The sequence below is a fragment of the Carcharodon carcharias genome, chromosome 20, assembly GCF_017639515.1.
Source record: "Carcharodon carcharias isolate sCarCar2 chromosome 20, sCarCar2.pri, whole genome shotgun sequence".
Taxonomy (NCBI): Eukaryota; Metazoa; Chordata; class Chondrichthyes; order Lamniformes; family Lamnidae; genus Carcharodon; species Carcharodon carcharias.
This window is the reverse complement of record NC_054486.1, coordinates 37,853,008-37,873,419: the sequence shown is the minus strand read 5'-3', so window position 1 is coordinate 37,873,419 and position 20,412 is coordinate 37,853,008. Positions and strand designations below refer to the sequence as shown.

Sequence of the window (20,412 nt, the reverse complement as noted above, 5' to 3'; positions counted from 1 at the left end):
ACTTGCATACTAGCCTTTGGTGATTCATGCACCACGACCCCTAAATCCCTTTACATCTCAGAGCTCTGCAATTTCTCACTATTTAGATAATAAGCTTCTTTTTTATTTTTCCTACCAAAATGGACAATTTCACATTTTCCCACATCATATTCCATTTGTCAGGTCTTTGCCCATTCACTTAACCTATCTATGCCACTTTGTAGCCTCCTTGTGTCCTCTTCATACCTTACTTTCCTATCTACCTTTGTGTCATCAGCAAATTTAGCAACTATACCTTCGCTCCCCTCATCCAAGTCATTTAAATAAATTGTAAAAAGTTGAGGCCCCAGCACTGATCCATATGGCACACCACTCGTTACATTTTGCCAACTGGAAAAATGCCTACTCTCTGTTTATGCCTACTCTCTGTTTCCTGTTAGCTCGCCAATCTTCTATCCATGCCAATATGTTACCCATTACACCATGAGCTTTTATTTTTCGCAATAGCCTTTGATGTGGCACCTTATCAAATGCCTCCTGGAAATCTAAATACAGTACATCTACCGGTTCCCCTTTATCCACAGCATATGCTATTTCTTCAAAGAACTCCAGAAAATTGGTTAAACATAATTTCCCTTTCACAAAACCATTTTGGCTCTGCCTGACTATCCTGAATTTTTCCAAATGCTCTGCTATAATGTCTTTAATAATAGCATCTAAAATTTTCCCTCTGATAAATGTTAAACTAACAGGCCTGTAGTTTCCTGCTTTCTGTCTCCCTCCCTTTTTGAATAAAGGAGTTACATTCACTATTTAGTAATCTAATGGAAGCTTCCCTGAATCTAGGGAATTTTGGAAAATTAAAACCAATGCATCAACTATCTCACTAGCCACTTCTTTCAAAACCCTAGAATGAAGTCCATTAGGACCCGGGAACTTGTCAGTCCGCAGCTCCAACATTTATTACCTCCTATATTTTCAGATAAACCAGGTTTGATGTCTTTCTGGAGAATTCACCATCTTGAAAATCCTAATCGTATGAAGCATCAGTTTGAGGCCTCAGATAATACTGCACAGAAAGACTCCACCTCTCAGACGGGCTTTTCCCTGAAGGCCAAGAGGAAACGCAATAGTTAGCAGCAACAGAAGATGAAAGACAGGCTGGTTTCAACCCAGGTCCACCATTGGCTTCAGATTGGGGACATCAGTTATGGTGATCCCAACTGCTGTCGTTAACTACAAACTGAACTGGACCAGTCATGTAAATACCGTGTCTATAAGAGCAGCTCAGTGGCTGGGAATTCTGCAGCAAGTAACTCACCCCCTGACTCCCTAAAGCCTGTCCACCAAGGCACAAGTCAGGAGTGTGATACTCCCCACTTGCCTGGATCAGTGCAGCTCCAACAGCACTCAAGAAGCTCAACACCATCCAGGTCAAAGCAGCCCCTTGATTGACATTCCATCCACCACCTTAAACATTCACCCCCTCCACCACCAACTACTGTGGCTGCAGTGTGCACCATCTACAAGATGCACTGTAACAACTAGCCAAGGCTCCTTTCTCAGTAGGTCAAACCCACAAACTCGACCATCAAGAAGGATAAGGCAGACACACAGGGTCAGTGCCACCTGCAAGTTCTCCAAGCCACACACCGTCCTGACTTGGAAAAATATTGCTCTTCTTTCACTGTCGCAGGGTCACAATCCTGGAACTCTCTTCCGAACAGCAGTGTGTGTGGCTTACATCACAAGCTGGAATCGCTAATCTTGGCAATTTTAATATTCTCCACCAACAATGGACCTGCTCCTCTCCTAGTGACAGGGTGGGCACACACGCAACGGCCAAGAACTTCCAATCTCCAGATGGTCGTCCCCCAGAGTTAACCCTGAAGATATGCAAGGGGACCCCTCGGAAGTCCCCATGCACTGACGATGTGGGAATTGCCTGGGGAGCTTGGGCTTCCAATGGGCCATTACCCTGCATCTGAAACCCTCCAAAACTTTGAGCTGAGTTTGAGACTTCAGATGGTTCCAAATTACTTAGCAGAATAGTTACCCAGGAAAAGTTAGAAGGATTAAAACCACTTCTAACTTTTGGGTAACTATACTACTGGCTTCCCGCTGGACACCCCCCACCACCTGACTATCCCCGAGCAAGAAACGTGGAGCACCGATGGAAGGTTAAGTAAATAGGAGTGGAATGGCAATCGAATGGGGATTGCCACTCCTCGGAAGATTCCACCCAAAGTCCCTGAAATCCTGAATAACCTTCAATAACTTGTCAATCAGCTGACACTGATCAGTCCAGTCATTTCACAAGATTCTTCAAGCTTTTACACTGCATCAGTGCTGGTTCCCTTGGCAAGATATCAATCTCCTCAATAAGGGCCTAGACCAAAATCACACTCTAAACTTGTCTTCTTTGGCAGTGTATCAGCTACCTGGAATTACTATTTGTTGCTTTGGCCCTCTTTTGATCCTTTAACCCGTACTCGTTCTGTAACTGATGTTATTTTAGTTTGCACTGACCTCACTTGGTACTGCCAGTACTTCTACCGAATTACTTAGACTGAGTTTCTCCATACCCAAGACTCTGCCACCAGACCTGGTCCATCACTCTAGTCCAGGTGGTGTCCCACTCTTGGAGGTCCTCCTTAAATATACTTTGCCAAGTCTTCTTCCTCTGTCTAGTGGTGTCCATTCCTGCCACTCTGGCATCCAGGAGGTGAAATAAGTGTCCTGCCAGCCTCTGTTGTCTCTCCGTCACAATGTTCCGCAGATGCTTCTTACCATTTTTCTTCATTGGTGATGCTGTTTGTCCATGTGATGCCCAGGGTCTTATGTAGGCAATGCTGATGAAAGATGTCCAACTTACATGACACCTTTTCTGTTCTCTTCCTGCAGCTGGAGACGCAGTGTAAGGCTTTGAAGGTGCTAATATTCCACTCTGGGATGCCGTACTGTCTTGCATTGTAGCAGAATGGCTGCTGATGGATGCTGGCGAAAGCTTTTTTGAAACCAATGAAGTTGATAACAAGTGGCATCTGATACTCTAGGCTCTGTTCCATGATGTTCCCAAGTATATAGATCTGCTCGCAGCATGACCTGCCACCCCAGAAACATGCCCATTCTTCACAAAGGGTACTGTCCGCTTCTCCTTCAATCTATTGAGGCGCAGTTCTTCTACTAACCTCATGATAAATGGACATGGGCTCTTCATCAGTGTGAGGCAACCTAATTTCTGCTCAGAACCTGTAAACCTACACTTCAAGTTGTCAAATGCAACTTTATTAAAAAGAAGCATCAACTGAGATCTTTCTGTCCTCCAGCAATCACTCTTTCTTGTCCCTTTCCAAAGCTTCTTCCTGCAGCTTCTCTGAATCCTTCCTTGCACCGTGGAGGCATAGTTACCAGCTCAGCTAAAGAGAAAGCTGTCCATTTTGGCTAACTTTTCTCCCTCAACTCTGATCTCAATCATTTGAGTGAAGGATCTCCCGCTATTTTACCAATATATTCAACATTAAGTTTCACACTGCCAGGCTTGGCCCATCCTTCACTCTCCAGCTTTCAATAAGACCTCTGGACCTGATTGTGCCTTTCCCACACTCCTTAAGGTGTGTGCCTCTGAACATATCCCTGGCCTTTACAGTGTCTGCAATCACCTACGGGAGTTTTTTGAGGATGTAAGTAGCAGAATGGAGAACCAGTGGATGTAGTGTATTTGGATTTTCCGAAAGATTTTGTAGAAGTCCCACATAAGAGATTAGTATGCAAAATTAAAGTACATGGAATTGGGGGTAACATATTGGCATGGTGTTGGGAAATGGAGATAGTTTAAGTGAGTTATATTTGTATTTGTGGGTGTTAGGAATGAGTTTTACCTTTAATGTCTAAGTTCGATTTGTATTTCTGTATTTGCGTGTTAAGGAAAGGTCAGGTTCAGTTTTAGTTTCACTTTAAAAGGTGCTTGCATTTGTAATGAGAGTTTTACCACTGTTGCAGTTAAGGTAAACAAGCAACAGCAGAAGAACTGTAATGTTGCCTAGCAACAGGGATCCAGATAGGGAGGTCCCTCCCAAAGACACACACAGAAAAACTAAAGAAAACGCAGTTTTGAGGGGTTTTTTGAGCCAGAACTCCAGAGAGACTGGACACAGGGAGAGGGAACTGCAGAATGAGAGCAGATTTCCCAAAAGGTTCCAACGCCAAAGGAATGAGACAGAAACAGGGGAAAATTCTAAGCAGACCTTCTAGTAAAAGGGAGGACAGGAACCTGGAAAAGATCCTGTTAATGAAGTTAATAGTAAAGGGCAGACAGAAAGGCTCCAAGCTTCAGATTTAAAGAGACAAAAACTGCAGAAAGCAGATTTAAAGCAAGAACTGCTTGCAAGAGGCAAGAAAGTCCAAAGAGATGGCTGAAGATCTGTAACTCTTTGCTGTGGGCATGTTAAGCAGTGGTGTGCTGTTGACAGCTGAGTCAGTGAAAGAGGATGCATGGAAGACAGCTTGAATGCATGTGGTGACCCAGAGAAGAGGAACATCAGAAGAAGAGTTCAAAATCCTGGAGGTGCACCCTTGCGGAAGATGTCTGAAAGAAAGTGTCAGTTTGGGAGAAGATTCCAAGGTGGGTTCTTGGAGAGTGGAGATTGTAAACCCTCACATGAAAGACGGGGTTCAATGAGACTGGTTGGCTCATGGTGTGACAAGCATCTGGGGGAAAGTTGAGGAGGGATCCATAGCATCTGCTTGAAGTGGCTTCTGTCACTTGGTTTTAGAGTGTGGTGTGTCTGACCACAGGTCACTATACGGTTACATAGGGCAGAATTTTTTGCTGAGCAGGTGGACCCACACCCAACCCCCATGCAAGTGTAAAATGACACGCGATGACGTCAGGCAATGTCATCATGCACTCGTGTGATATTTCACTTGGTGGGCACGTGCGGGAGCCAGAGCGATGCCCACCATTAATTAACAGGCCAGTTAATGCCTTTAACAACCCAATTGACAGCGATTTAACGTTGCCCATGCAAATTTTCGCTTGTTGCACGGGCAAAATGGGCAGGCCACAATTTGAAAAACCTCATCCATGGGCGGGATAAGAAGGGTCAGCAGCATTGTCAATGTGAGTAGAGAGAAGTTCTGGAGATAATTTGCTAGTGGTGGCTCATTGAAACTTGGCAGCTTATTCTCTGATTGGAGCTTCATTCTTAGCATTTCCAGGCTTTCATTTCTGGACTCATTGGTGTCTTCCTGAGGATTTGGACTGTGTGGATCCTTCCAGGTATCAGGCAGCATTTCCTCACCCAGGAGGGAGAGGTGGCCAGGTGTCCCAATGCAGCTTCCAGGGGAGCGACCTGTGGGAGGAGAGGTGCAGGCACAAGGGGCACAGGGCACAGGGCCAGCAGGAAGACCAAGGTAGAAGGGGCTACAACAGACACCACTATCCTGCTCTCAGGGTTTACAGGCAGCAATGCAGCTACCTCAATTTGTCTGAGGTGCAATGCCAAAGGGGGCTCCGCCTCTCAAGGGAGACTATGACCTCCATTTGTCAGATGATTGGACCTGAGATCAGCTCCGACTGTGCAGGTGGACACCCCATGCCAGTGGCTCTGAAGGTCACAATGGCCCTCAACTTCTATGCCTCCAGATCTTTCCACGGGTCAGTAGGGGATCTGTGTGGAGTCTCCCAATCAGCTGTCCACAGTTGTGTGAAGATGCTGATGGAAGCTCTGTTCAGGCAGGTATTGACTTTCCTTCATTTCTATACGGACGAGGCCAGTCATGCTGTGCAAGCCAGAGGCTTTGCAGTGATTGCTGGGTTCCCCCACGTTCAGGGTGCAATAGGCTGCATACGTGTGGCCATCAAGGCCAGAGCGGGTCAGCCGGGTGCCTTCATCAACAGGAAGGGATTCCACTCCATGAACATGCAGATCGTGTGTGACCACAGGATGCAGATTCTGCAAGTCTGTGTAAGGTACCCTGGCCGCTCCCATGACGCTTACATCCTGAGACACCCCCAAGTGCCAAGGCTCCAGCCCGACTGGATGCATGGCTACTGGGTGACAAGGGCTATCTGCTGAGGAAGTGGCTCATGACGCCTCTCCGCCATCCAAGAACAGAGGCAGAGAAGTGTTCAGTATGAGTCATGGCTGCACAAGGGCAGTGGTAGAAAGAACCATTGGTCTTCTCAAGATGCGCTTCCGATGCTTGGACCATTGCAATACCCCTCAGAGCGGGTGTCACTGATAGTTGTTGCATGCTGCGATCTCCACAATCTGGCACTAGCAAGGGGGGACCCAGTGGAGGAAGAGGATCTTGACACAGCTGCATAGGCCACAGATGATGAGTCCAGTAGTAAACCGAAGATGAGCACAGTGAAGAGAACGCTGAGGGCATGGAGGCAGACCTCGGTAACCTCCAGGGAGGCAGGGACACCAGGGACGCCTTGATCCAACGCTCCTTCAGTGAGACTACCAAATAAGAACTACCACCTCATGCCAGGACTGCCGCCTCCATCCTGGATCACAGAAATGGCCCTTTCCTTGGCCCCCAAGATACACTCAGTGCCTGTGCAATAAAGGTTCGAGCCACCCACGTCCAGCATTACATACTGGCCTACCCTGCACCTGCAAAACAAATGAAGCATACTCAGGCCAATAACACAGAAGCAAATTTAATTGTATGCTACTCAAATGGTATTGAACAGAAAGAAATCAATGTTGGTAGTCATGCCATTAAAACATTTTTAAAAATGGTGAAACAAAAGATCACCTGTGAGCAGTCCCTCTTGTGCTTAAGGTGCTTTAAATTTATGTTATGGGTGCCACATCTAGGTGCTCCCCCTCGCTGGCACCGGCATTGGAGGCAGCCTGCTGACCCTGCTGTTTTGATGACCTTGATGAGTTTGGCGGTCATCCTCTGGCCAGTGGAGGATGTGCTGGCCCTGCCTGGGAGGGATTGGCCAGTGCCATGGCTGGCATCTCCCCAGTCATTGCAGCTTCATTAGATGCCACGGTCACTGGTGGAGAGGTGGAGGAGCTGAAGCTATTATACAGAGAGCCCTGAGGGGAGCCTGCAGAGATGACAAGCAGCTCATGAGCCAATGTGAGGTCGCTCTGGACCTCCCTGTTCACCACTGATGGACGGACATCTAGCTGGGATACTGAATGCCTCATCCATCTCCCACACAGACACTGACCAACTGAGGTCATTGTCTGTGTGAGGGCTTGCAGGTCCGAGCCAAATCCCAGGAACCCTTCATTCTGTCCCTGGAGCTGCCGCTCCATGACAGTCGCCACTCTCAACGGAGGAGGCAGTGCGCTTGGCCAGGAGGGACAACACAGTGCTCACGCTCCACATGGACTCCTTTATCACGGAGACCATGGTACGCATTCCCTCATGTATCTCTGCCAGATCCTCCCGCACATCCTGCTGGGCATCCAGCAGCTGCTATCTAATGGACGACTCCAGAGACCCATCATCAGCCCTCAACTGAGCATTGTCCTGGTCCCCAGCAGTCCTCCAAATGCCAGCACCTTGGGCATGCTCTGCCTCCGCTTGCACCTCAAGCAATTGTAAAGTGCCCTCACCAATGTGCATCTGCTGAACTAATGCCCACCGGGTTGCAGGTATCTGCGATGGTCTCTGCTTCAGAGAGTGGGTGCAACGCATGGGGAGCATGGTGGTCCTCTGGTGTCAGGGGTGGTCCTTCAGGGTCCAGAAAGGGACCGACTGCTGGTGAGCCTAAAAGGGAGAATAAGGACAAGTCATTACTTAAAGTCATCACACTGTCACTGTGCATGCCAGGCACCCTGGTGAGACAATGGAGTTCCGCATCACCTTGCCCTCGCCTTTCAAGGATCAATGGGGACTCAAGGTTTGAGGCTCACATCAATGAAGAGACTACACTAGAATGGTTGCACAAGCCGCAACTCTCACCTCAGTGCACTGCACTCTTACCTTCGTCTGACACCCCAGCTTCACCGCGGCCACTTGACCGAGGTGCATGGTGCCTCTCGAGCTCCTGCTCAGAGCGGGAGAGGATAAGCAGGTGTGGGGGTCCTCCACCAGTCCCGGACCTCTCAATATTGTTATGGGGTATCTTCTCCTGAAAGGATAGAGCAGCATTCATTAGTCCACACTCTACCCGCAGTGCCATTGCAACCTGGCCCACCCCAGCTGAGGAGCACCTTGCAGGACAGATCTGAGTTGTGGTCCTCAAGCCGCAAGGCACTCAGTCAAAGCAGCCAGAGCTCACCCCCTCAGCCAGCCCTGGTGTGATTGACAATTGGCACTCAGACTCTAACACCCCTGAGCTCCATTGGGGGGTGGCCAGCCCAAGACAATTCAACGCACTGACCCATGCCAACATGGTGCTCACCCTTCCTGAGCACAGCAGGTCATTGAATCACTTCCAGCACTGCACCCAAGAGCACCACGCCACATCATGACTGCTTACCCAGGCTGCCACCTCCTCCCATGCCCTTTTGGTGAGTTGCGGTGGCCTCCTCCTCCCATCCCTTGGCAGTCCCCTCCTCCAGGAGGGCAGCAAGGCACTCATCAGAAAAGTGGGGGGATGGGTGCCCCCCCGACCTGCCCTCCCGCCTGCCATTTGCTGACACTCTGGACTCCATCCTTGCAGCGGTGGACAGAGTCCTTGCCTGAGGCTGCCTGGGCCGTTTTTAAACCGGTCGCCAGGCCACCATTGGACTTGTTGATCAACAGGCTCCCACCTCCGCTCAGCCCTTCCTGGCCAGTGATGAGCCGTGAAATTGCGGTCTGGCCCCCTTCACAGGCAGCAATCAGCTTCCCAACCACCCCTGCCAAGCCTGCCCGATGAGGGCAAAATTCTGCCCATAGACTATGTACTTACTGTGAATATTAAAGTATAAGATAGCTCTTATAAGACCATAAGACATAGGAGCAGAAATTAGGCCATTTGGCCCATTGAGTCTGCTCCGCCATTCGATCATGGCTGACAAGTTTCTCGACCCCACTCTCCCGCCTTCTCCCCGTAACCTTTGATCCCCTTACCAATCAAGAACCTATATCTCGGTCTTAAATACATTCAATGACCTGCCTGCACAGCCCTATGTGGCAATGAATTCCGGAGATTCAACACTCTCTGGCTAAAGAAGTTTCTCCTCATCTCTGTTCTAAAAGGTCATTCCTTTGATCTGAGGCTATACCCTCGGGTCCTAGTCTCTCCTACTAATGGAAACATCTTCCCCACATCCACTCTATCCAGGCCTTTCAGTATTCTGTAAGTTTCAATCAGATCCCCCCTCATCCTTCTCAACTCCATCGAGTATAGACCCAGAGTCCTCAAACATTCCTCATATGTTAAACCTTTCATTCCTGGGATCATTCTCATGAACCTCCTCTGGACCCTCTCCAGGGCCAGAACATCCTTCCTGAGATACAGGGCCCAAAATTGCTCACAACATTCTAAATGTGGTCTGACCAGAGCCTTATAAAGCCTCAGCAGCACATCCCTGCTTATATTCTAGTCCTCTCGAAATAAATGCCAACATTGCATTTGCCTTCCTAACTACCGACTCAACCTACAAGTTAACCTTAAGAGAATCCTGGACTAGGACTCCCAAGTCCTTTTGCACTCCAAATTTCTGAATTCTCTCCCCATTTAGAAAATAGTCTATGCCTCTATTCTTCCTACCAAAGTGCATGACCTCACACTTCCCCACATTGTATTCCATCTGCCACTTCTTTGCCCATTCTCCTAACCTGTCCAAATCCCTCTGCAGCCTCCCCACCCCCTCAATACTACCTGTCCCTCCGCCTATCTTTGTATCATCTGTAAACTTAGCCAGGATGCCCTCAGTTCCTTCATCTAGATCATTAATGTATAAAGTGAAAAGTTGTGGTCCCAACACTGACCCCTGCAGAACTCCACTAGTCACCGGCCACCATCCTGAGAAAGACCCCCTTATCCCCACTCTCTATCTCCTGCCAGACAGCCAATCTTCTATCCATGCTGGTACCTTGCCACTAACACCATGGGCTCTTACCTTATTGAGCAGCCTTCTGTGCGGCACCTTGTCAAAGGCCTTCTGGAAGTCCAAGTAGATAACATCCATTGGCTCTCCTTTGTCTAACCTACTCGTTACCTCCTCAAAGAATTCTAACAGATTTGTCAGGCATGACTCCCCTTGATGAAACCATGCTGACTTTGCCCGATTTTACCATGCTCTTCCAAGTATTCTGAAATCTCATCCTTAATAATGGACTCTAAAATCTTACCAATGACCGAGGTCAGGCTAATCGGCCAGTAATTTCCTGTCTTTTGCCTCACTCCCTTCTTAAACAGGGGTTACATTAGCAATTTTCAAGTCCTCTGGGACCCTCCCTGACTCCTGTGATTCCTGAAAGATCACCACTAACGCCTCCACTATCTCTTCAGCTATCTCCTTCAGAACTCTGGGGTGTAATCCATCTGGTCCAGGTGATTTATCCACCTTCAGACCTTTCAGTTTTCCTAGCATCTTCTCCTTGGTAATGGCCACCATACTCACCTCTGCACCCCGACTCTCTTGAACTTTGGAGATGTCACTCATGTCTTCCACTGTGAAGACTGACGCAAAGTACCTATTCAGTTCCTCTGCCATTTCTTTGTTCCCCACTACTACTTCTCCAGCGTCATTTTCCAGCGGCCCAATGTCCACTTTTGCCTCTCTCTTACCCTTTATATATCTAAAAAAACCCTTGCAATCTTCTTTTATATTACTGGCTAGTTTACCCTCATATTTAACCTTCTCCCTCCTTATTTCCTTTTTAGTTGTCCTCTGTTGGTCTTTGTAGGCTTCCCAATCCACTGGTTTCCCACTGCTCTTCGCTGCATTGTATGATTTCTCTTTAGCTTTTATGCTGTCCCTGACTTCCCTTGTCAGCCATGGTTGCCTCGTCCTCCCTTTAGTATGCTTCTTCTTCCTAGGGATGAATTTTTGCTGTGTCTCCCAAATTACTCCCAGAAACTCCTGCCATTGCTGTTCCACTGTCTTTCCTGCTAGGCTCATCTCCCAGTCGATTCTGGCCAGCTCCTCCCTCAAGCCTCTGTAGTTGCCTTTATTCAACTGTAATACCATTACCATTACAATACCATTACACCTGGGTTTTTCCCAGTTTTTCTTCTCAAATTGCAGGGTAAATTCTATCATATTATGATCACTTCCTCCGAAGGGTTCCTTCACCTTAAGCTCCCTTATCAAATCTGCCTCATTACACATCACTAAATCTAGAATTGCCTGTTCCCTAGTGGACTCCATCACAAGCTGCTCCAAAATGCCATCTCACAAACATTCCACAAATTCCTTTTCTTGGGATCCACTACCACCTGATTTTCCCAGTCTACCTGCATATTGAAATCCCCCATGATCACTGTAACCTTGCCTTTCTTGCACACTTTTTCTATCTCCTGGTGTATCTTGTGCCCCACATCCTAACTGTTCGGAGGCCTGTACATAACTCCCATTATGGTTTTTTTACCTTTGCGGATCCTCAACTCTACCCACACAGATTCTACATCATCTGACCCTACATCATTTCTTTTCTTAATTTCATTTCTTAATAACAAAGCAACCCCACCCCCTCTGCCAACCTGCCTATTTTTCGATAGGATGTATATCCTTGGATATTTAGCTCCCAGTCCTGATCCCCTTGCAGCCATGTCTCCGTAATGCCCACCACATCATACCAGCCAATTTCAATCTGCACCACAAGCTCATTTACCTTATTTCGTATACCGTGTGCATTCAGATACAACACCTTTATACCTGTATTTCCCGTCCCCTTTCTCATCGTCGTCCCTTTATCTGATGCGCTTAAAGTTAGATTCCTAGCCCTTTCCAAACACTCCGTCCTATTTTGTGTTCTGGAGACTTTAATAGCCTTTCCTGGGCTCTCCTTTCTTTTCAGTTTTTTCATAATTTTCCATGAAGTTGAACACACCCCCCCACACACTAACCTGCTGCTTTATTTCCCATTAGTCATACTTCTTGGAGTTTTACCCTTCCCTCCCCCGCACTTTCTAGTTTAAAGTCCTGTTGACCACCCTATCTACCCTTTTCGCTAGAACATTGGTTCCAGATTGGTTCAGGTGGAGACCGTCCCAACGGTACAGATCCCTCCTGTTCCAATACTGATGCCAATGCCCCACGAAATGGAACCCCTCTTTCGCACACCACTCCTTTAGCCACGTGTTTACTTCCCTTATTCTGGTACCCCTATGCCAATTTGCACATGGCTAGGGTAGTAATCTGGAGATTATAACCCTTGAGGACCTGTTCTTTAATTTAGTTCCTGGTTCCTGATAATCCCCAAACAGGTCCTCTTTCCTAGTCTTACCTACGTTATTTGTCCCGACGTGGACCACAACAACTGGATCCTCCTCCTCCCTCTCCAATATCCTTTCAAGCCAGTCAGAGATGTCCCTCACCCTGGCACCGGGCAGGCAACATACCATGCGGGACTCTCGATCCTGCTTACAAAGAAACCTATCATATCATAATTTGTGTTATCCTTACAAATCTGTATATATCTGTAAAGGTATAGTTGTGGGTGAAGGAGTGCTGTAATATTGTCCATCTTTTCTTGTGTAATAAACGTTTTATTATTTTGTTAAAAGTTCATTAACTGACATATCTAAACAAACAAATCAAAAGTTAGGATCAATCAAGCTGGGTTCCATTCTGGGATCAGGCTTGTTCAGGGGTAACCTCAGCTGGGATCGTAACAATGGATTGAGAATTGGTTAGCGGACAGGAAACAGAGAGTAGGAATAAATGGGTCTATTTTGGAATGGCAGGCAGTGACTAGTACCTCGAGGGTCAGTGCTTGGGCCCCAGCTATTCACAATATACATCAATTATTTGGATGAGGGAACCAAATGTAATATTTCCAAGTTTGCTGATGACATGAAACTTGGTGAGAATGTGAGTGGTGAGGAGGGTGTTAAGAGGCTTCAAGGTGATTTAGATAGGTTAAGTGAGTGGGCAAATACATGGCAAATGCAGTATAACATGGATAAGTGTGAAGTTATCCACTTTGGTAGGAAAAACAGAATGGCAGAGTATTATTTAAATGGTGCTAGATTGGGAAATGTTGATGTACAAAGGGACCTGGGTGTCCTTGTACACCAATCACTGAAAGCAAGCATGCAGGTGCAGCAAGCAGCTAAGGCGGCAAATGGCATGATGGCCTTCACTGCGAGAGGACTTGAGTACAGTAGCAAGAATGTCTTACTGCAACTATAAAGGGCCTTGGTGAGACCACTCCTGAAGTGTTGTGTACAGTTTTGGTCTCCTTACCTAAAAAAGGATATATTTGCCACAGCGAGAGTGTAGCGAAGGTTCTCCAGACTGATTCCTGGGATGGCAGGATTGTCGTGTGAGGAGAGATTGGGCTTTTGACAGGGATGGACAGACTGGATGCAGGAATGACTGGCTTGGGGGTCCAGAACAAGGGGTCTCTGTCTCAGGATACGGGGTAGGCCATTTAGGACGTCTTCACTCAGAGGGTGGTGAACCTGTGGAATTCTCTACCACAGAAGGCTTTGGAGGCCAAGTCGCCGAACATATTTAAGAAGGGAATAGTTAGATTTCTAGACTCTAAAGGCAAAAGAAGGGAAGAGAACAGGAGTATGGTATTGAGATAGAGGATCAGCCATCACCATACTGAATGGTGGAGTAGGCTCGAAGGGCTGAATGACCTACTCTTGCTCCAATTTTCCATGTTTATATTACAAGCAGTGCATTCCAAATCACAACAAATCACTGCATAAAAAATCTTAATCCACCCTCTGGTTCTTTTGCCAACTACCTTAAATCTGTGTCCTCTGGTTATCGACCCTCCTACACTGGGCACAGTTGTAAAACGAACAACCACAGTTTTTCCCATCTCTCCACATTACTGAAGTTCCTCACCCCAGTAGCATTCTAGTAAAATTCTGGGAAACCTCTTCTGTATTCTCTCTCAAGCCTTGACATCCTTCCTGATGTTGCCCAGGGCAGGACACAATGTTTCAGCTGAGGTATAATCAGTTATTTCTCAAGATTGAGCTTAACCTTCCTGCTTTTGACTCTACGCCTCTATTAATCAAGCCCAGGATTTTTTGAACAGCCTCGACAATGCATCCCGCCACCTTTGACGATTTATGTACACATACTCCCAGGACTCTCTTCCTGCATTCCCTTTAAGATTATACCATTTAGTTTCTATTGCCTCTCCTCATTCTTCCTACCAAAATGTATCACTTCACATTTCTCTATACCAGCTAACTTTGAGTTATCTACATTCATCTAATTCTGGACACTTGAGCATCCCCAATTTTATTCACCACACTATTGGTAGCCGTGCCTTCAGCTGCCAAGGTCCCAAGTTCTGGAATTCCCTCCCTACACTGCCTCTCTACCTCATTTTCCTCCTTTAAAACACTCTTTAAAATCACCCTTATCTGACCAAATATGTCCTTATGCGGCTTAGTGTTAAATGTTGTTTTATAATGTTCCTGTGAAGCGCCTAGTGACGTATTATCACCCCGAAGGTTCTATATAAATATAAATTGTTGGTGCTAAATTTCACCTACTATATGTCTCCCTATTTCACCAAACTATGTCCTCCTGAAGTCCTTTACTACCCTCCTCACTGTTTATTACATTGCTGAGTTTTGTTCCATATACAGTTTGAAATTATGCCCTGTATGCAATGTTCCTAATACCATTGCACACTTCCCTCCAATCTGCAAACAAAATTATCCACCTCTACTCTCTGTCCCTCAACCAATTCCATATCCACCCTGCCAATGTGCCTTTTAAATTTACTCAATCAAAAGCATAGGAACAAATGTTTCCCCAAAGACTGCTGCACAAAGCTAATGTGGGTATGAACTTTAACCCACAACAGTTGGGCATTAACCACACAGCTGGTGTGTGTTTGTGCAGAGATAAAACACTAGATCTTTCACATCTTGCACTAGCCCAAGCACTGAGTCCATGGGTAACTGCCCCTTTACCTTTATTTTATTGTGAAAGACCAAAATCTGACCTGACAGACACTACTCAATAACTAGCATTGCTTCTCAAGACATCTTTCCGCCTGTGACCCATACCATACATCAATCCCTTTAACTTAAATCTCCAGTACTCTACATTCAATCATTCACAGCATTTTCATTTACTTCTTTATCTCCTCATTGCAAACAAGTTTGTAGCAATGGCATTACATTTGTAATCTTACAACCTCTCTAAGCGTCCATTCACTTGAAATGACAAGAATGGCCTTGATTTGGAGCAAACTCGAGGATTTTTACTCTAAACACATACTTAATACAAAGATAAGTAGTCGTGTACTTACGGAAGAGACTAAGATTAATGCCAATATCTGCACAGTAACCAAGGACAGTGAAACCTTCATAATGACTCAAAGTTGAATGGGAACGAGAAATACACAAAATCTGCACAATTGATCCTGGTGCATTTACAGAGAGCAGGGAAAGTTTCACACTAGCAGCTTTACGTGAGTCTCAGTGCCCCATACATACTCCAAAGCAGTGCTTGGTTGTCTCCTACAGCCTCCTGTCCTGGGGCTGACTGAGCGATCCACTGCTGCTAGCGGAAGGAGCTCCCGGGAGATGCCAGTGATGCGGTCCGGTTACACTCCTCCCTCCACCGGAAGTCGATTCAGTTGAGGTTTTGCTGCGGTAGAGGGGGTATGTTTGGCGGTGGAGTTTAAATTGAAATCTTTAAAAAAACAAGCAGGTTGAACTATTTCAGGACGTGGAAAAGGGCGCTGATGTCGTTTAGATAATAATTTCAAAATGTCAGAAGCACAGGTGTTACAACTTCAAACATCACCAAAGTAGAAGCAACTTTTAAAATAAATTCGCCTTGTGGTGTCTGAAACATATACAGCACTGAAGGAGGCCATTCGGCTCGTCATGCCGTTTGTTGGTACCATCCTGCTCCTTCCCTGTAGCCCTGTAAATATTTTCCTGCCAACTATTTATCCAACAACTCGCGTAGTAAAAACCTTTCTCGTCTCCTCTCTGCTTTTTTGGCCAATTATCTTCAAACTTCCTTTCTGAAAGTTGCTGAGAACTCTGCTTCTCATACCCAAGGCAGACTTAATGGAAGAAGATCTTTTGTCATTTAGTTTCTTTGTTCAGAATTGCCTCGACGGTTTGATCCAAAACTGGCAACCCTACCAGGTAAAAAGCCCGGAGTTACGTCTGTGTGCTTGGGCCGTGGATTCTTGGGAGTTTGCATTCCAAGATTGTCTACCATACGCCTGTGGATGACTTCAGACTGATGATTTAGATGATGGCAAGCATGTTGTGAATCATGATTGCAAAGATGAAATGGCTATTATGTGTCTGCTACCTTATCACTGAATTGTGTCGACAAAGTATAATTTCCAGTTATTCTCTAAATTCCGCGAGAGTTGGCAATCATGCACCATTTCACTTCTTTGTAGGTGTCAACAGTGACACAGTGGATAGCACTCTCACCTCTGAGTCACAAAGTATTGGGTTCAAGTCCTACTCCAGGAATTGAGCACAAAATCGAGGTGGACATTCCAGTGCAGTACTGAGGGAGTGCTTTCAGGTGAGATGTTAAACTGAGGCCCCATCTACCTGCTCGAGTGTATAAGAGCCCAAGGCACTATTTCAAAGGAGAGTAATCCCCAATATCCCAGCCAATATTTATCCCTCAACCAACATCACAACAGATGATTTGGTCGTCGTCATATTGCTGTTTTGGCTGTCACGCTTCTTACATTTCAACAGTGACCACATTTCAAAAGTATTTTATTCACTGTAAAGTACTTTGTAAAATATTTTGGATTGTTGGCGTTTGTGAAAAGGAATGGGGTGAGGGATCGCCTGGGTCCAATTTGTGTCCCAACTGTGTCGCAAATACAAACTCACAAATTTCTAATACATTTGGCTATCTTTTGTTTGTATATTCTCAGCACCCTCAAAACCAATGCCAAATCCTTAGCTAAGACTGGTGGGTCAGGTTTGTGTAAACTACAGTCTCTGGTGATTACTGAGGTTCCTGAATACCGGTCAGATTATTTCTGGAATATCCACTCTGTCAACCAGGGAATTGAGGCTAATTTCAGTGTCTAAATGCTAACTTGGTTGAGGCCAGGGATTAATCCCATTTTTTATGTCTTCATACCCTGTCAGATTCGGCCTTTACTCACTAGACCAGCAGATAGGATTGCCAACTCAGGTTAATGTATTCTTGCAGATATAATCACGTGACTTCCCACCCCATGCTCTATCATTGGTTGCCCGACATGCTCATTGGAAACTGAATAGATTCTTCATGATCCAATTGGATGATTTTTGGTTGTTAATCAAAGCCTTTTCCCAACCTTTAATATTTTATAGCTAATAAAAATAATCTGATATGTGGAAAACACAATTTTTTTAATGCCCCTAGAATTTTCCTCTTGGCTTTCTCGCAGGAGTATCCAGGAGATTTACATTCAAATTCTAAGACTCCAGGACAATCCTGGGGGGTTGGCAGCCCTACCATCAGGAGGAGATTGGTGTTTGTTTTGCCCTTTAAGAGACCATTAAACAACATACCTGGACTGTTTTAATTGCATTTTCTCGTTTGCTAGATTCAATGTGCATTTGTATCAAGAGTAATACTGAGAGATGCAGCCCAGGTAAGTTTTCAATTCAATCATTCATTTGTTAGACAGCAGAAAGGACCCAAATTGTTAACTATATGAGGGAGGGTTAAAAATGTATCATGGTGCTTGCCTCTGATGACCCTTGCTGTCACATTTCAGAGGTGGGCTGATGCTCACCTCGGCAATGTTTCATGTCTAAAGTCAAAGATTGGTCACAGGGTGAGGAATTGCAGAGATACTGTCAGGACTTGGCTAAAAAGAGAAGATGGAAGCACACATTTTGTCCTGTGATCGTGTGTCAAGTGATCTGATCTTGCAAAATTTCATAGAGATGCCTTTCAGCCCATCCTACTGCGGATGGAGGGGGAGGTTGTGGGAAGGCTTGATATGCAGCAATCTACTGCAACTCTAATTCCTTGTTTCTTTTCAAATTCTTTATTTTCAGATACTTAACTAATTCTATTTTCAATGATACGGTCTGTCTTAATAAGTGTAAGCAGTGGCTCAGTAAGTATCACTCATGCCCCTGAGTTAGGTCGTTGTAGGTTCAAGACCCGCTACAGAAGCTTTAGCGCATAATCTAAGCTAGCATTCCCAGTGCCCGTACTGAGGGAATGATGCATTCACAGGGGTTGGGCAAACATGTTGTGGGTTCATTTATTTAAACTAGACACATGAGGACATATATACATAGGTAGAGAGCTTGAAGACATCAACAGCAAAACTGTGTGTGCTGTGTTCTGTTCACAGGCCAAAGTGAAACTGAGGCTCGATCACATAACACACCTCTCCCCTCTTGATGGCATGCTGATATCGCTTAAAAGGCATATTACAAAACTGTTGGAGATGCTGTCTTTTGAATGTGACATTAAACTGAGGCCTCACCTGCCCTCTTTGGTGGGTCTAAAAGATCCCATGGCACTATTTTGAAGAGCAGGGGAGTTCTCCCTGGTGTCCTGACGAACCGTCGTCACAAGAACAGATTATCTAGTCACATTACTGTTCATGGAGCTTGATGTGCAAAAATTGGTCTGCCACATTTCCTATATTACAACAGTCATTACACTTCAAATGTATTTCATTGGCAGATCCTGAGGTCATAAAAGGGCTATAAGAACTCTTTCTTTCTCAATAACAGCATCATTCCTTTCATTGCTTATCCACTCAAGCCTTTTCAGAGTTGTGAAAATATCTGGTGAGGTACTTTTGCACTTTTTTTGTCTGCTAATGTTTGTTCTCATTGAGCTAATGATTGTCTGACTGAGGACAATTGTTATGATCTCTGTAGAGACTGATAACTTATAAAAGAAGATTTGAATTCCCAGTGACTGACTGACAAAGGATCACACAACAAGATTTCAAATTTTAAGACTGTTACTGTAATAAGCAAACTAAAAGCAACATTGACTAAACACTATTTATTATTTAGTTTAACACCCTAAATGACAGAAAAGATATCTCCACCTTGAACTTATTAACTCAACCAAAAACCCCAGGCCACAATTCTACTTCATTGCCCACTATCCATAGAATAACAGTCTTCTGTCCAGTTCTGACCAGTCCAACATCACTCCCAACTTCCAACAGGTTTGTTTCTCCCCGTTTCACCAAGTCGCAATGTTGACTGACCATCAAAAGACACCTCTCAGTTTTCTGGAGAAGTCTCAGCAGTAAGGCTTACTCCGGCGATTCTTTACCCCCTTCCTGGCCACACCAGGATGATCCTGAGTTTCCATATATTGCCACAGGGTGTGTCTCTTTAACCAAAGAAAGCCTTTCCTCTCACATTTCTGCTTGGTAGCTTGCAGATGGGACACACTCTCCTCTCTGATCACACTAGCTGCTTTCCCTCTCTCTCCTGTCCAAAATCTCAGACACAGAAAGTCTGCCCACAGTCAGTACAGCTGCTCTTGCCTTTGTTTTCAGGTGTTAATATTTTACATTTTGCTCCCATTAAGTCTCACACTGCACCTCTCTGTCCCCTTGGTAACCAAGCTACATGACTCTCTTCACTACTCTTTACCTGGAATTAAAACATAATCATTTTATAAATCCTTACATTCACAACAAAGTACAACTCAATGTTAGCACCCAGACATTGGGCAGAGTGCAAACTAGAATGACACTTACCCAACTCTAGCCCAACAAAGGGCCTTAACCCAAACCTCTTCATTCTTTCATTATTGAGCTGGCGAGAAATGGGCTGAATTGGGAAGGAGTGATTAGTTGATGATGTTCAGCCATTTTGACTTATTTTTTCACTTGTCTTGCCCAGTCATCCTTGGCAATTTGTGAGTCGTTTTGTTTAGTAACCATGTGCTCTGGTTGTTGGTGACTTCCCAAATTAACGTCAGCCAAGAAATTGTCCAGTTGCTCAAGAGAAGAGCTTTAACCCATCAGTCTGGGCGGGGTTCAAACCGATGCCCCATTGGGGCAAATCCACTCAACCCATAGTTAGAATCTTACAGCAAAGAAGGAAGCCATTTGGCCCATCATGTCTGTGCTGGATCTCTGCAAGAGCAATTCATCTAGTGCCATTCACCCACCTTTTCCATGTAACCATATAAATTTTTCTTCTTCGGATTATCCAATTCTTTTTTGAAAGCCTCGATTAAACCTGCCTCAACCACACTCTCAGGCAGTCCAAATCCTAAATACTTCTTGGATAAAAATGTTTTTCCTCATGTCTCCATTGCTTCTGTTGCCAATCAGCTTAAACCAGCCAACCCTGGTTCTCGATCCTTCCACCAATAGAACGGTCTCCCTAAGTAC

At 45.5% G+C, this 20,412-nt stretch overlaps 1 protein-coding gene across 1 annotated transcript in view; it reads right to left on the bottom strand.

Moving 5' to 3' along the window:
• Positions 1–15,625, bottom strand: part of paplna (papilin a, proteoglycan-like sulfated glycoprotein) — a 499,040-nt gene extending 483,415 nt beyond the window's left edge. The window contains exon 1 of the mRNA XM_041214175.1: positions 15,346–15,625. Coding sequence (XP_041070109.1) covers positions 15,346–15,405 — 60 coding nt within the window. The 5' untranslated portion in view covers positions 15,406–15,625. The remainder of the gene's footprint in view (positions 1–15,345) is intronic.
• Positions 15,626–20,412: the final 4,787 nt, after the last annotated feature.